Here is a 16,511-nt window from a genome sequence, read left to right on the forward strand (position 1 = left end):
CCCGTTGGGTAGTTGGCTTGTTGGTTCCACTTGTTGGACATTGACTTTTCTCACTACTTGGACACGCAACTGGCAGTCTCTCTCTCCAGGCTGAGGGTTTAGCTGCTGGAGGAGGGGCTTAACAGTTTTCACTTAGTGTCACGCCTCCTAGGGAGCTGAGCTATACCGAAGGTCTCCTGTGTCCCCCAAGGAAGAGCGAAAAAGAGATTTTACTGGTAAGTTATACAAAAATCTTGTTTTTTCGAGTTTCACGTGTGTGTGTGTGTGTGTGTGTGTATGTATGTATGTATGTGTGTGTGTGTATGTATGTGTGTATATATATATATATATATATATATATATATATATATATATATATATATACACACGCAATTATAATATAATATAATATAATTGTGTGTGTGTTATTCTAGAAAAGCTAGTAAAAACAAAAGCTTTAATTAAAGGCTATGTTACCATTCTTTGCAGACTTGCGTGTCTCCGGCCCTTTTGTAGTCAGATCCTGCAGTCTTTATTGTTTGAGAAGTTTGGATTAGTAGGAATGTGGGGGAGGGGTAGGTCCAGGTGCTACATCTGGAATTCTGACTAAACACTGTTATAATACTGTTAACGGAATGATTTATTTTTATCTATGTATTTAGGGGGAGATTTATCAAACTGGTTTAAAGTAGAACTGCCTTAGGCTACTTTCACATTAGCATTTTTTGCGGATCTCTCATGGATCTGCAAAAACGCTTCAGTTTTAATAATACATGAACGGATCCGGTTGTATTATGTCTTATATAGCCATGACGGATCCGTCATGAACACCATTGAAAGTCAAGGGGGACGGATCCGTTTTCTATTGTGTCAGAGAAAACGGATCCGTCCCCATTGACTTACATTGTGTGTCAGGACGGATCCGCCTTCTCCGCACCACATCGCGGACAGAAAAACGCTGCTTGCAGCTTTATTCTGTGCGCGATGGGAGCGCAACCAAATGGAACAGAATGCATTTTGGTGCACTCCATTTTGTTGAGTTCAGTTTTGTCCCCATTGACAATGAATGGGGAAACGGAAGTGTTTTCATCCGCTATTGAGATCCTATGACGGATCTCAATAGCGGAATTGAAAACGCTAGTGTGAAAATAGCCTTAGTTGTCCATAGCAACCAATCAGATTCCGCCTTTCATTTTTCATAGCTCCTTTCGAAAATGAAAGGTGGAATCTGATTGGCTGCCATGGGCATCTAAGCCAGTACCAGTTTGATAAATCTCCCCCTTAATACCTAAGCCAACATTTTAAACATATTCCTAACAGTCAGTGCCGGTTTTAGACAAAATGTGGCCCTCTGCGAAATTAAAAGCGGGGCCCCAAATACTGAAGTAGTTTATCAACGGTCACATTTATTCACTTGACACAAGGGGAGAAGTCACCGCCGATTGGTTGCAGGCAGCGTCAAAATGGATGATGACATCCGGGGACCTAAGTAGAGGTCAGAGAGCATCGGAGCCAGTGTCAGGAAGCAGGTAAGGCCCAGTTCACACTTCAGTTAGTTGGTCAGTTATTTCCATCAGTTATTGTGAGCCCAAACCAGTAGTGAAGGCTACATAGAGATGAGGTCTAATGGAAGGATTTCCTCCTGTTCTGTGTTTTTGACCCACACCTGGTTTTGGCTTACAATAATTGATGTAAATAACTGAAGTGTGAACTCAGCCTAAGGGCTCATGCAGACAGCCGTTGCTCGTCTGCAATATATGAGCACCGACTGTGTGCCCACCATATCACGGATGCAGACCCATTCACTTGAATGGGTCCACAATCCAGAAGGAGCAGTGTGGAACGGAGGCACGGAACATTTTTTTGCGGTGGGGACAGATCACAGACCTATTCAAGTTGAATGGGTCTGGATCCATCTGCGGCAACCGCATGGATGGTGCCCGTGCATTTGGGGACCACAAATTGCACTGAATGGCCGGCACACGTTTGTGTGCATGAGCTCTAAGGCCCCTTTCACATGGGCGTTGCGGATTGGGGCTGGATGCGTTCAGGGAAAATGGTGCGATTTTGACACTAAAACAAGTCGGTTTTCACTGTTTGGTACCCAGACCCGAACCCGGACTTCTTCACAGAAGTTCGGGTTTGGGTTAGGTGTTGTGTAGATTTTATTATTTTCCCTTATAACATGGTTATAAGGGAAAATAATAGCATTCTTAATACAGAATGCATAGTACAATAGGGCTGGAGGGGTTAAAAAAAAATATATATATAACTCGCCTTAATCCACTTGATCGCGCAGCCCGGCTTCTCTTCTGTCTTCATCTTTGCTGTGCACAGGAAAAGGACCTTTGATGACGTCACTGCACTCATCACATGGTCCGTCACATGATCCATCACCATGGTAAACAAGATTATATTATTATTTTTTAACCCCTCCAGCCCTATTGTACTATGCATTCTGTAATAAGAATGCTATTATTTTCCCTTATAACCATGTTATAAGGGAAAATATTAATGATTGGGTCCCCATCCCTATCGTCTCCTAGCAACCGTGCGTGAAAATCACACCGCATCCGCACTTGCTTGCGATTTTCACACAGCCCCAGTCACTTCTATGGGGCCTGCGTTGCGTGAAAAACACAGAATATAGAACATGCTGCGATTTTCACACAACGCACAAGTGATGCGTGAAAATCACTGCTCGTGTGAAAGGGGCCTAAGTGTGCTTCTCCGTTACCAGTGCTCTGTATATAGAGACAGAAGGGACATGGAGATAATGTGTTCTCTGCATTCAAAGTAAAAAAGTAACAAATAGAAAGAAATATGAAAAAAAAAAATATGCAAGTAAAAATGAAAATAAGTGGATTTCTTTATTCACCCACTCAATGGCATTGAGTGTTGGGTGAATAAAGGAATCCACTTGTTTCACTGAAGTCAGAATGCTGCCTTCTTCCATAATTTTAGATAGACAAACAGACAGATGGGGGGATAGATAGACACAGAGATTGAGAGATATCAGATAGATAGATGGATAGATAGATGGATATTGGATAGATAGGAGATATAAAAAATAAAAAAAAACACAAGCGGCACAGCAGGAGCAATGTGAATGACGCTGTGCCAGCGGCTGTGATCCAGAATCCAAGTAAATAGAAAAGAAAATTCCACGCTGCTCCCAAATGTTGTTCAGTGCGACGTTTTAGTCCTCTTACCAGGACTTTTCTCACACAGTATTTTTATAAAGCGCCTTAAAACAATAAAAAAATTAAAACATCCATCAATGACATTCAGTCACGGTCCCTCATATATTCTGAGTTGTGGAGCTCACACAACTCATCGGTTTTATGATACAGCTGCAACTATAAAAAGCTGGTATACATAGATCCAAAATTGCTTGTATCTGTGATCTATCCAAGTAATATCCTGCAACGTTTTGTGTTGGAATCTAAATCAGTGTGTTCCGTTTATTATTTATCAGTGTCCAATATGGCCGTATGTCGACAGTATAAGATTGTTTTCAGTGAGGCCTGCACAGTTTGTAGGGTGCCTGTAATAGTTTCGTTCATGCAGTGTTCTCTCTTAATCAATATATTTAGTTAGTTTGTTGCACGTCTTCATATACTGTCTACTGGCTCATTTATATCTAAATTGTCCGCTATTGTGCTTCTTACCGGTTCCCCAAGTTGCCGCTAATCAGATGGTACTCGTGCCGGCAAAGGATCTATGTTGTTCTCCGTCCCCAGTCTGCTCAGCACTTGCTTGTTGATGCCGGCACCTCACGCATGCGTGGTAGGGGTTTCCAGACGCTGTTGGTATCGTGGCATTTATCCAAAGCGCTTTGATGTAATTCTATCTTCTGATAAACTCCCGTGGTGTTGCAGAATAATTTCATTAAGTCGCAGCTATTAACGCCAGACGCATTTCGAAACCGTGCGGTTCCTTCCTCAGTGGCTATGTATGAAATTATCCTGCAACACCACTGGAGTCTATCAGAAGATACATAGAATTACATCGAAGCGCTTTGGATAAATGCCACGATACCAACAGCGTCTGGAAACCCCTACCACGCATGCGTGAGGCGCCGGCATCAACAAGCAGAGACTGTGACTGAATGTCATTGATGGATTTTTTTATTGTTTTAAGGCGCCTTTTTAACATTATTGTTTGATTGTTACAATATTTCTGATATTGTTGTTACCTTGAGTGATAGTAAGAAACGAGATTTCCTGACTTCATATGAGCCGACCACTAGTGTGTGTGTGTGTGTGTGTGTCTGTGTGTGTGTGTATATACCTGTATATAAATATATATTTATATATATATATATATATATATATATATATTATATATTGAGACATATTAGCTATTGGATGGTAAAGGGCCGTGCTCTACTCCGGTGAGCTTCCCATTATTTTACATTGTATTTTTATAATGCTTGACAAAAGTCCTGGTAAGAGGACTGAAACGTCGCACTGAACAACATTTGGGAGCAGCGTGGAATTTTCTTTTCGAGATAGGAGATCGATAGATAGATATGAGAAATTCAGATGATAAAGATATATGGGTAGATTGAGGATGCAGAAATAAAGATATTTGTGAGATAGACAAGCATTAGATACATTATAAATATTACATTATATTTAGACAACTGTGTTCCAGGCAGCAAATAGTTAAAAAAAAAAAAAAAAAACAGCTACAATGGGGGAGGGGGGGATGCAGAGGACAGGTCCTGTATATTCTCTACAGGCTGTCTCCCCTCCGGTTAGTCCGGGGTCTGGACTGTCCAGCTTTACCTATCAGGTTATGTCTTCCAACAAGCAGCCCTTGGCATTTATTGCAGCACAGAGAGGAGAGAGGGGCCAGCCGAAAATGTCAGGTAATTAGAGGGTGACATTCTGAACTCATCAGTAAACCACAGGAGCAGAGGAGGCCATTACATTCCCAGTGCAGGGCCTCCGGTGAGAGTGAGGAAGGGGGCGTGGCCAATGTCTGCCTGACTGCTGTGGAGCCGCTGCTATGGTTGCAGCACCCAGCTCCTCACTACAGCATAAGGACCCTGCGGGCTTCAGTGGGTGGGAAACCAGGGACCAGGGCTCCTTGCTGTGCTGTCTGGGCTTTTCTCAGGTGCGGCCACCAGCTCTCTTCCAATATAAAATCAGTGATACAGTCCTAACCTCAGTATCTGAGGAAAGGGATTTAGGGGTCATTATTTCAGAAGACTTAAAGGTAGGCAGACAATGTCATAGAGCAGCAGGAAATGCTAGCAGAATGCTTGGGTGTATAGGGAGAGGCATTACCAGTAGAAAGAGGGAGGTGCTCATGCCGCTCTACAGAGCACTAGTGAGACCTCATTTGGAGTATTGTGCTCAGTACTGGAGGCCATATCTCCAGAGGGATATAGATACTCTAGAGAGAGTTCAGAGAAGAGCTACTAAACTAGTACATGGATTGCAGGACAAAACTTACCAGGAAAGATTAAAGGACCTTAACATGTATAGCTTGGAAGAAAGACGAGACAGAGGGGATATGATAGAAACTGCTAAATAGATAAAGGGAATCAACAAGGTAAAAAAGGAGAGAATATTTAAAAGAAGAAAAACTGCTACAAGAGGACATAGTTTTAAATTAGAGGGGCAAAGGTTTAAAAGTAATATCAGGAAGTATTACTTTACTGAGAGAGTAGTGGATGCATGGAATAGCCTTCCTGCAGAAGTGGTAGCTGCAAATACAGTGAAGGGGTTTAAGCATGCATGGGATAGGCATAAGGCCATCCTTCATATAAGATAGGGCCGGGGGCTATCCATAGTATTCAGATATATTGGGCAGACTAGATGGGCCAAATGGTTCTTATCTGCCGACACATTTTATGTTTCTATCTGTCTGGGCAGCTCAGCAGGGGGCCCTGGGCAATTGGCCTGTTTGCCCCCCTAACGCCGGCCCTGCTGACAGTAACAATGTGTGTTTCCCAGTACACTTACCACGGGTTGAGGACATAGAATATTGGGGACTCTTGCTACTGTTCAGAGCACCAGTAAGCCTGTTCCCTAACCGCATTAAAACAAACTTTGGTTCTCCTGAGTAGCAGCTATATTTAAATTATACCTGCTAGAGGCAAAGGGAAGTTGTCAAAATGAACATGGTGTCAGATCTGCAGGCAGCACACTGTAGAGCAGGGATTGCTGAGGAGCAGATTACTTTATAGTTTTGTGGGAAAAGATTCAGAACTTGTATTTCATTCATTTCAGTCCCTGCTCTTGCTATGCTATGCTTAGGAGTTCAGTGGACAGTCCTAGTCAATGACTGACAACCTGCCTGTGTGTATATAGACATAGCTGTAAGTCACTGTTTGTCCTGCAACATGACTACTAAGCATAAGCAGGGGTTTAAATATGCCTGTTTTCAGATTAAAGGTGTTTTCTGGGACTCCTCAGGATAGGTTATCAATATCAGATCGGTGGGTGTCTGACACCCACCACCTTACCTGTCAGCTGTTTTGAGCAGCTTGTGGAGCCAGAACTATGCAGTGGACAGTGATGTATTGCAGAACAGCTATCATTCACTTGAATTGGAGCCGGGCTGCAGTACTCTGGCATGGTTACTACACAGTAGACGAAGCCTTCTGCTTCTGGCTCCATCCACCATATAGTTTCTGGTGCCAGTGGCTGCCCAAAACAGCTGATCGGTGGTGGTGCTGGGTGTCAGACCCCCAACCAATTCTGAGGCTAGGACGTCAGTATCTAAGTTCTGGGAAAGAAATACTCTTTAGGGTCCATTCACACGTCCGTTGTTTCTTTCCTGATCTGTTCCGTTTTTTGCGAAACAGATCTGGACCAGATCTGGACCCATTCATTTTCAATGGGTCCTGAAAAAAAACGGACAGCTCAATGTCTGATTTTTTTTCAGGACCCATTGAAAATGAATAGGTCCAGTTCTGTTCCAGATCTGTTCCGCAAAAAACGGAACAGATCAGGAAAGTAACAAGGGACGTGTGAATAAGGCCTTAAGCTGGGTGTACATGACAAATAACTATATGACTTGTATCATGCATTTTTCAAAATAGTTCCCTCTGCAGGCTCCACCTCTAATTCTCAGATGTCCCTGAGATGGTAGGTGAGGACTAGCCTGCTGTCATGTCCCCCCATAGACTACACACAGAGACAGGAGATTTTGCTCCCTAATTCTCTCTTACTTATAAGCACCATATAGGACATTAGTAAGAAGTACTGAGCAGTCTAGATTTATATAAAGCACTTGGGGGAGATTTAACACTTACCATACTAACTGTTCCAGTCTCTGTGCCTTTTTGCTTGTTTCTTACTCTGTAGCTCACTCACCCTCCACTCCATAGACTTATATAAGAGCTAAATACCAATTTAGCAGAGAATACAGAAAAATTGTTACTTCAGGAAAGGAGGGGGGGGGGCAGATAAGGAGCCTGATCAGTGGAGAAAGATGCAGTGCTCTCTGATAAGATATATTATAACATTGCTTATGTTCACCTGTACTGTTGGTCTGTACAAAGTTTGAAAGTACAGTGACCTTTTAAATTAATAGTTTACAAGTTATTTGACCCCCTTCCCCCTCCCTAACTATATATCAATGTCCTCAGCTTCTTCTGACATATAACCTGCTGCCCACCTACATCATGTTCAGCATGCCGGTGGTATCTTTTAAGAGCCACCAACATTTTTACAAGTATGCGGTTAGGGGACAATACTCCCATTATCCCTACAGAAGAAAACTAGTATTAATCCTGTCTGATTAGGATGTGTCCTGGTGAGACCTATTTTCACTAGGACTTTATTAGATGTCCTAAGTAAATGCATCAGTGGTACTTTAGGAAATTAGAATTCAAGATGACCATTGAATGACTAAATATTAATTGGTTTTCTTTTCAATGTGCAGAAAAGACTTAAAGTTTGTCTCTGAAATTGAGCGAGAAGTTAAAGCTCTTGTGGATGCAGTCAATAAGGTTGGTGGATATTACATTTTACAAGCATTTTTTTTTAAATTTGGTTTTACAGTGTTCACTGAAGTTTTTTCTGCGGGTCAGTACGATTACAATGAAACCAAAGTTTGTTTTTTAAATCAGATATTTTTTATTGAAATAAAATCAAAAAACTAAAACAAATGTTTTCATTAAATACAATAACAAAATCCCCCATAACACAAACATTGAATGAGATGAGCAGCAAATATAACATATCATCCAGATACATTAGAAACCAAAGTTTGTTAATTTTATTATGTTATGCTACTTGCACAATAAAACTTTTTCAAATTATAGTTCTTTATTCTAATTCTTTAAATTTGCAAATTGACTCCAAAATAAACTATTCTGTGATTGTTTTTGTGGTTGTGTTTATGCCTAATATTTATAGTCTTGGGTGAATGAGGAGGCTAAGGCAACAGTTTGGTGTTGGCTTAGTTCTTTTCTTTAGTTTATTTTTTTTTCTTCTACTTATGTATGTGTGTATTTGTGGGGGGGGGATTTACCCTTTATAACTTGTTTTATTTTGCTTAGGAACCACAGTTATAGGGGAAAACCAGCCTCCTGTCATGATATTAGTCACAGGCAAAGCCAAACTAGGAATGCTAAGAGCCATTACCTCTGTTATGCCAGGGGGACCCATCTTATGTAGGCTGCACTGTGTAGACTGCAAAAGAGAAGATGTCGTTCTAAACCGCTTCGGCATCTGCCCGGCAGGAGCATTAATGCAGCGGTGCAGTCTTTCCACCTGCATTGCCCGCTGTTAGAAAATGTGGACAGTCATTAAAGAGTTAAGAGCACTATGGTTCAGGACATATGTTGGCTTCCATGTTTATTTTGTATGATATTCCGTCAGTGTTTCTCTCACTGTGTTGTACGCACAGTAATGTACTAGAACTATTGTTAGTATTTTTAGTAGTTCACTGCATCTACAGCTTTAATCCTAACAGTATTGTTTATTGAACTGTATTGCAGGGGAAGCAAACCAAAAAAAGCCATTGTTTCCCACCAATGAACAGAGACCATCGAAAGATTATCCATGACCTTGCTGAAGTGTACGGTGTGGAGAGTGTGAGCTATGACAATGAGCCCAAACGCAATGTGGTTATCACTGCTGTAAAGTAAGTTAAATGTCACACTGTGAGTATGAGTATGATACACGTACATACAGACAGACGCCATATTTGTAAGATGGAGTGAAAATGATAAGGGAAAGTCAGTAGTCAGTTCATTAATTGTTATGTAAAAAGGATCTGCACCAAATTGATCAAAATGTAGGCACTATAATTTGGCTAGGCTTGTTACATGGTTACACTACCTGATGTCTGACAAAATTATACATTAATATTTTACAGCCAAAAGTGGCACACATTTTTAATAGGCGTCCTAAATGGTTGCGTTGACACGTCTAAGACGCCAAATAACAGCGGTGCATGACATGCGCTCTTTTATGGGCGCAGTGGAATTCTGGCGCATTTACTTTGTATGCACATATTGATGATCACCACTGCATAAGTGAAAGCCCACTTGTATGGATCCTTAGGTGTTTGTGGTAAGCAGTAATGTTGTTGGATTAGCATCGTCCAAGTGTGTTAGTGTATCTTGCAGAATTCGACAATGTACATAAAGACGTGTTGCTCACGGGTGGTTAAAAAGACATGCTCACCCTCACCGATTCCGACAATCCCATTCTGTCGCATTGTCATTTTGGTCCCTTAGTGTTCTCCATTGTTCCATCTAGGCCTGTTTAACCAGTCACTGGCTGTTGAGGTGAACCAGTGATTGGCCGAGCTGGTATTCCCAGCATGTGGCGCAGTACCAGGCTAGCAATAATGTGGATCTAAAAGGGTAAGCAAAGGTTAGCAAAGCTTCTTTAACCACCTGTGAGCCATGTACAATAGTTAATTCCACTTGACAGTCTGTTTAAAGAAAGCCCTTCAATTCAAAACCAGATACTGGCACATTGAAGTCTGTATATGTATATAATACATCTTTACTATGACTCTTTTACAGAGGCAAATCTATGTGCCCAAATGTTACCCTTATGGCTGTAATTGAAAGAGAAATCCAGGCAAGACCCCCTCCTCCTATTGCCCATTACAGACACCAGGCTGAAAGGTGAGAGACTGCATCAGGTTAAGTGTCTACATGTTGTCAAAGTTTATGAATCGCGCAGAGGACCTATTGAAAACCGATCCGTGTTACTCATCGATTCTTACCTATTTTAATTTCAGAAATGGTGCAAGCAGTGGCCCACCGAAGACCATGAGAGAAGAACCTATAATAGATTACTTTGATGTGCAAGACTAGTGACATCAGTAGTGACTGAGAATACAGGAATGGGTTTGTGGACTTCTGTGGCTATTAAGTGGTCATAGGTATAGTACACATTCACGAAGCACTGCTGGGATATGTGCACAAAATTAAACTATCACAATAAAATAACTGCAGTCTATTATCCATCTCATCAAGCCATTTCAGCAATGCAATATGTACATTCTCTGTGCCTGATTTTTATTTTATTTTTTCCTTTTTTTTTTTTCTCTTCCATCACTGAGTTTTTAATCGTAAGGGAGGGATAATACCAAGTGGATCACCACTGGAAAGTGAAAGGTTAGCTAAACTTGTAATGCTAAGGGGCAGGAGCGCTGTGACTCTTTGCCTGTCATCTGCTCTGTGTGTGGAGCATGTATCCCTTATACTTTCCATGGCTCCGTACACCACACCCTCGGGCAGCCGAGCAGAGCCAAAGAAAGTACTTCTGCATCATTTTCCAAAAGTTTAGTTTCCCTTTGTTTCCCGCCGACTCTGAAAAACTTGCCAGAATGATCTACCAACCCTACATAATCCGTTATCTGAACATGCAGCAATTCTATATCTCCACAAAAATGCAGCTAATGTGCCAAGATAGTGGAGTGGAATCAGAGCGATCCAGCTTTCTTGTAAGTGTGTAAATGGCCACTGCACAAAGGCCTCAAATGTTTCTACTGTTGGTATTGAGAATCTTCATGGTAGCTGAACGATCACATTGTTCCGGATGAATGTTGTGCTTTCAGTGTATCGATCTGTTGCTCGCTTTCCACTACATTTACAGTATTTTCATTTGTATATTTCAGATACATTGAGTAAGGCCAGGGGACTAGCTCCATGTGGCCTGGCAAGTGCTTCAATGCAAAACTGATTCACTTCCAAGCATGAGTATCATGTCTGCAACCAGCAGTGTAAACTGGGACTTAAAAGATATGCATTTACAGTATCACTTTAGGCAGTGAAGGAAGAAGGGCTTTAGCATATAATCATATAAATGCCATATATCATTTTAGAATTTTTCTTAACAATGTGATGCTTCCATTTCAAAGAGAACCTCTCACAGTGAAATTGACCATTAAAGGGGTTGACTAGCCTTCGCCTTGGACCTGATGACCCCTTGCGACCTAACCTGTACACCCTAACATAAAAAACTCAATCACTTGGGGATAGGTGAATGGAGATTTTTACGTCAAGGGGTTGTCTTCTTCATCAAGGCCAGACATTCTACAGGAAAAGTACTTTAATACAAGTATGTCCAACCTGTTGCAAAACTACAAATCTCAGCTTGCCTGGGCAGACTACAGCTTTTGCAACAGCTGGAAGGCAGCAGATTGGACCTGCTTAAATACATATGCAAATGAGCACATAAGTGCACTGGGGACACGACCAAGCCACTCTGAACCCTGGCTCCTCCTACTTCCTCTGCCAGCCTCTCCTTGATTGACAAGGCCAGGTTCCTGCATAGTTATCTCGTCTGGTCCTGTCAATCAAGAAGAGGGAGGGGCTGGCAGAGGAAGCAGGAGGAGCAAGGGTGCAGAGAGTTGCTTGGGTGCACTCTTAGTGCACTTAACTGCTCATTTGCATATGGATTAAAATGACTTTTTCACTAGAATGAAGCAAGGGATTACTAATTGAAAGGTATCACTGCATTCAACTGAGCTAGACCTACATTGTGCCTAGTTTAAAGGGCTTGTCTGACCCTGGAGAAGATAACCCCTAGGGTCCTAACCTGTGCCCCTGTAAAAAAAAAAAAAAAAATTCCCTTGATGTGAAAAAACCCTGTTCTCTTGGATGAACGTTGGTGACATTTTGTTTGTTGTGATTATTGTATTACAGCAGTCTGGAAAGGAATTTATACAGAAAATTATAGGAGAGCCCCTACACCTATATATAAAGATGCAAAGGACGTATATATGTGTGTGTATGTTCCGTACCGTTCCTGAGATATTCCCAAAAATGACCTGCATTAGCTAATAGACGCTTGCAAGTCTTTCTCTTCATATTCCAACTGCCATACACACAGTCACATGTCCCTTATCAGCCAATAGAAGCTCACAGGTCCTTATTCTCCACATACACACAGTTTTACTCCAGGTTTCCATAACAACCCAGCCATTTTTCTTCACTGCTGTAGGTCAGCTTTAGGCTAGGGCTACACTGAGACAATTAGTCTCACGACACATAGGGCACAACTGCACTGCTACATGTGTCGCGTGACAATTTTTATAATGATAATCTATGGTGTTGCACTGCGACATGTGACATGCTGTGACTGCGACAAGACAGTCGCAGAAAAATCCATCTTGGATTGATTTTTTTGCAACTGTCGTGATGCAGCATGCCACATGTCGCAGTGCGACATTATAGCCTATAATTATAGAAATTGTTGAGACAAAATGTCGCGTGACACATGTTGTCGGGTAGCCCTAGCTTTAAAGGGGCAGGGCGCTGTGGAGGTCACTGTTAAAGGGGCGGCACTGTGGAGGTCACTGTAAAGGGGGCAGGGGCCACTATTAAAGGGGCAACTGCTGTGGAGGTCACTGTTAAGGCCAGCAGGGTACTGTGAGGTCACTGTTAAGGCAGCGGGGTATTGTGAGGTCACTGTTAAGGCAGCGGGGTACTGTGAGGTCACTGTTAAGGCAGCGGGGTATTGTGAGGTCACTGTTAAGGCAGCGGGGTACTGTGAGGTCACAGTTAAGGCAGCGGGGTACTGTGGAGGTCACTGTTAAGGAGATGGGCCCCTGAGGAGGTCACTGTCAAGTGGGGTGCTGTGAAACTCACTGTTAAAGGGGCAGGAGGCTGTGAAGGTCAAAGTTGAGGGGAAGGGGAGGTCCAATTTTAAAGTGGCGAGGCACTGTGGGGGGGGGTCAGTGTTAAGGGGTGGGGGACTGTGGAGGTCACTGTTATGGGGGATACTGTCGATATCTTTTAACGACACACACAGAAGTATTAAATGAAATGGATAAAATCTACCCATGTGAAGTCGGGTCCTTCTGCTAGTAGATATACATATACATACAGTACAGACCAAAAGTTTGGACACACCTTCTCATTCAAAGAGTTTTCTTTATTTTCATGACAATGAAGGCATCAAAACTATGAATTAACACATGTGGAATTATATATATAACAAACAAGTGTGAAACAAGTGAAAATATGTCATATTGTAGGTTCTTCAAAGTAGCCACCTTTTGCTTTGATTACTGCTTTGCACACTCTTGGCATTCTCTTGATGAGCTTCAAGAGGTAGTCCCCTGAAATGGTCTTCCAACAGTCTTGAACAAATAACATAATATCTTTATTCTCTGGGTCAGTACGATTACAGTGATACTAAATACTTAGAATTTAGTTTACGTTTTACAACTTTTTTTGCAATAAAACCCCTTTTATTACCAAAAAAATGATTTTGCATTGCCACTTTTTTTTTTTTATATATGGAATTGTGTGAGGGCTTGATTTTTGAAAGACGACTTGTATTTTTCATTGGTATGATTTTGGAGTAAATGCCGCTTTTTGATCGCTTGTTATTACGTTTTTTTCGGTGGAAACTAAGAATAAATTTGAAATTCTGTCTTTTTTTTTTTTTACGGCGTTCACCATAGGGGATAATTTATGTAATATTTATGTAGTCCCGGTCGGTACGGACGCGGCAATACCAAACATATGGGGGATATTTTCTTTTTGCAATTTTTTTCATTGAAAAGCGTATTTTCAATGGAAAAAAAAGCATATTTTTTTTATTTTAGGGAATTTTTTTAATTTAATAAATGTGTATTTTTTTTTCTATTTTTTTACTACTTAATAGTCCCACAAGGGGACTATAATATACAGTATTTTGATTGCTTTTAAAATGTAATGCATTATCTCTATAATGCATTGCATTTCAATAGCAATGCTATTCAAACATTGACCAGCAGGCTGCGCCAGAGAGGCACAGCCTGCTGGAGGTAACGGAAGACAGGCTCGGGGCCCTGATCGGAAGCAAGGTAAGCTTTCCAACACATTAGCACCCCGCGATCGCATTTTTGGGGTGCTGATGGGAGACAGAGGGAGACCGCTCCCTCTGTCACCACTTTACATGCAGCGGGCGCCATTGCGCCCAGCATGTAAAGGGTTAAACAGCCCGGATCGGCACTCCTGCCGGTCCGGGCTGTTAGAGCAGGGACCCTGCTCTCATGTGAGAGCCAGGTCTGCGCTCCCCGCTGCACGGGGGAGCCGTGCAGCGCTTAGACTGGGCCGCTGTAAAAACGCGGCGGCCCATCCTAAGGCCCCTTAGTGACCGCCGTAAAAACACGTATGGGTGGTCACTAAGGGGTTAAAATAATGATGGCCACTCATTTTTCTTTACTTAGCTGCTTTTTTCTTGCCATAATACAAATTCTAACAGTCGATTCAGTAGGACTATAAGCTGTGTATCCACCTTACTTCTCCTCAATGCAACTGATGGTCCCAACCCCATTTATAAGGCAAGAAATCCCACTTAATAAACCTGACAGGGCACACCTGTGAAGTGAAAACCATTTCAGGGGACTATCTCTTGAAGCTCATCAAGAGAATGCCAAGAGTGTGCAAAGCAGTAATCAAAGCAAAAGGTGGCTACTTTGAAGAACCTAGAATATGACATATTTTCAGTTGTTTCACACTTGCTTGTTATGTATATAATCCCACATGTGTTCATTCATAGTTTTGATGCCTTCAGTGTGAATCTACAATTTTCATAGTCATGAAAATAAAGAAAACTCTTTGAATGAGAAGGTGTGTCCAAACTTTTGGTCTGTACTGTGTGTGTGTGTGTGTGTGTATATGTGTGTATATATATATATATATATATATATATATATACACACCAGTTTAATCCCCTGCCACTGCAGTGCAACTGATCTGATGGTCTGCACTGGTGTCAGTATACTTCGCTGCAGCTGTGCACATGCTGTCTAACCACGTCACTGGCTCCAGTGCAGTCTGCAGGAATCGTGTTACAGAGCAGGAGAAGCTTAGGCCTATTGCAGCCTGCCGGAGCACTCTGGATATGGCTTTGCCGGATGTTCCTGGAATGCCTCACGGCACCATTGACTTTTAATGAGGTTTGGATAAATACCACTGTAAGGTAGTATTCCACAGCAGCAAGATCCTCTTCCACTGAAAAGCACCAGATTTTCTGTCACTATTTTATGTCACTCGTATAGTGTATTACTGTAGTGCAGCGGTGACATGAAGCGCACGGCGTCATAGCAACCAATGACGCCGTGCGCTCCTGCTCTGAACAGGAATCCAGCCCGCATACCACGGACCGCTCTCGGCCGCGGAACACGGCCGTGTGCATTCGGCCTTATACTGACCTCACTGAGGGCAACATAAAATAGTGACAGAAATGCTGATTTCAGCGGTGTGTCACTCATGAGCTAAAAGTAAGTGGTTGCTGAGAACCAGCATCATAATCATTGCAGCCCAGGCTTTGAAAAGAGTCAAATCTACCTGAGAAGAGTCCTGGTTATTCATAATCTCCTGCTCTCCCGTCCATCTGCTGATGATTGGCAGGTCTCTACTAGAGAGAAAGAGAGAAAACTAGGTAGAAGACGGTCAGTCATCAGCAGGTGGGCAGGAGAGCAGGAATTTATGGATAACCAGGACTCTTCTCTGGTGGCCGGGACTCTTTTCCAGGCCCAGTCTGTAATGATTGTGATGTCTGTTCTCGGCAACCACTTACTTTTAAATGACCGACCGGGCTGCATAAAGTTGATGATGGGTTCCCTTTCAAGTACACTAAAGTTCTCTTAATTTCCACTCCTCATTTGGTCAAATTTAGTTATACTGGAATCAAAACTGTGAATAATGGATATATTCTCTTCTGTATGTGTCCATGTAGATCACCCATTCCCCCCCTTATGCAATTCCATCTGGGGGGCACATTATGTCATGCCCCCCAGAAGGAAAGGTCAAAGGGAGAGTGCAGAAGGAAATTCATGGGGCTTTCCTGGCAGATAATTAAAATAAAAAGTCAGAAGGGGTTAAAAATAAAAAGTATTACTCACATCCTACAGCCCACTGCCGCTATTGTTCTTACATTGTTCCGGTCCCCACTGCTCTCCACTTCCTAGTCCTGGCTCAGTATGTCAGAAATGACAAAAAGTCCACTCGGCCAATTTGTGGCAGAGACAGGTCACGTTTTATGCATTTGTGGGTTTATAGCTATAGCCAAATTAAGTCAGACAATCCAAATCTTTTGATATGT

General features: G+C 42.2%; 1 protein-coding gene across 2 annotated transcripts in view; it reads left to right on the plus strand.

The window, feature by feature from the left end:
• NFX1 (nuclear transcription factor, X-box binding 1) overlaps positions 1–10,754 on the plus strand; it is a 128,569-nt gene extending 117,815 nt beyond the window's left edge. For both annotated transcript variants that reach the window (XM_040431493.1, XM_040431494.1), the window contains 4 exons: positions 7,885–7,951; positions 8,945–9,090; positions 9,983–10,087; positions 10,204–10,754. In XM_040431493.1, coding sequence (XP_040287427.1) covers positions 7,885–7,951; positions 8,945–9,090; positions 9,983–10,087; positions 10,204–10,279 — 394 coding nt within the window. In that variant the 3' untranslated portion in view covers positions 10,280–10,754. The remainder of the gene's footprint in view (positions 1–7,884; positions 7,952–8,944; positions 9,091–9,982; positions 10,088–10,203) is intronic.
• The last annotated feature ends 5,757 nt before the right edge of the window (positions 10,755–16,511 follow it).

Source organism: Bufo bufo, chromosome 5 (assembly GCF_905171765.1).
Source record: "Bufo bufo chromosome 5, aBufBuf1.1, whole genome shotgun sequence".
Classification (NCBI taxonomy): Eukaryota; Metazoa; Chordata; class Amphibia; order Anura; family Bufonidae; genus Bufo; species Bufo bufo.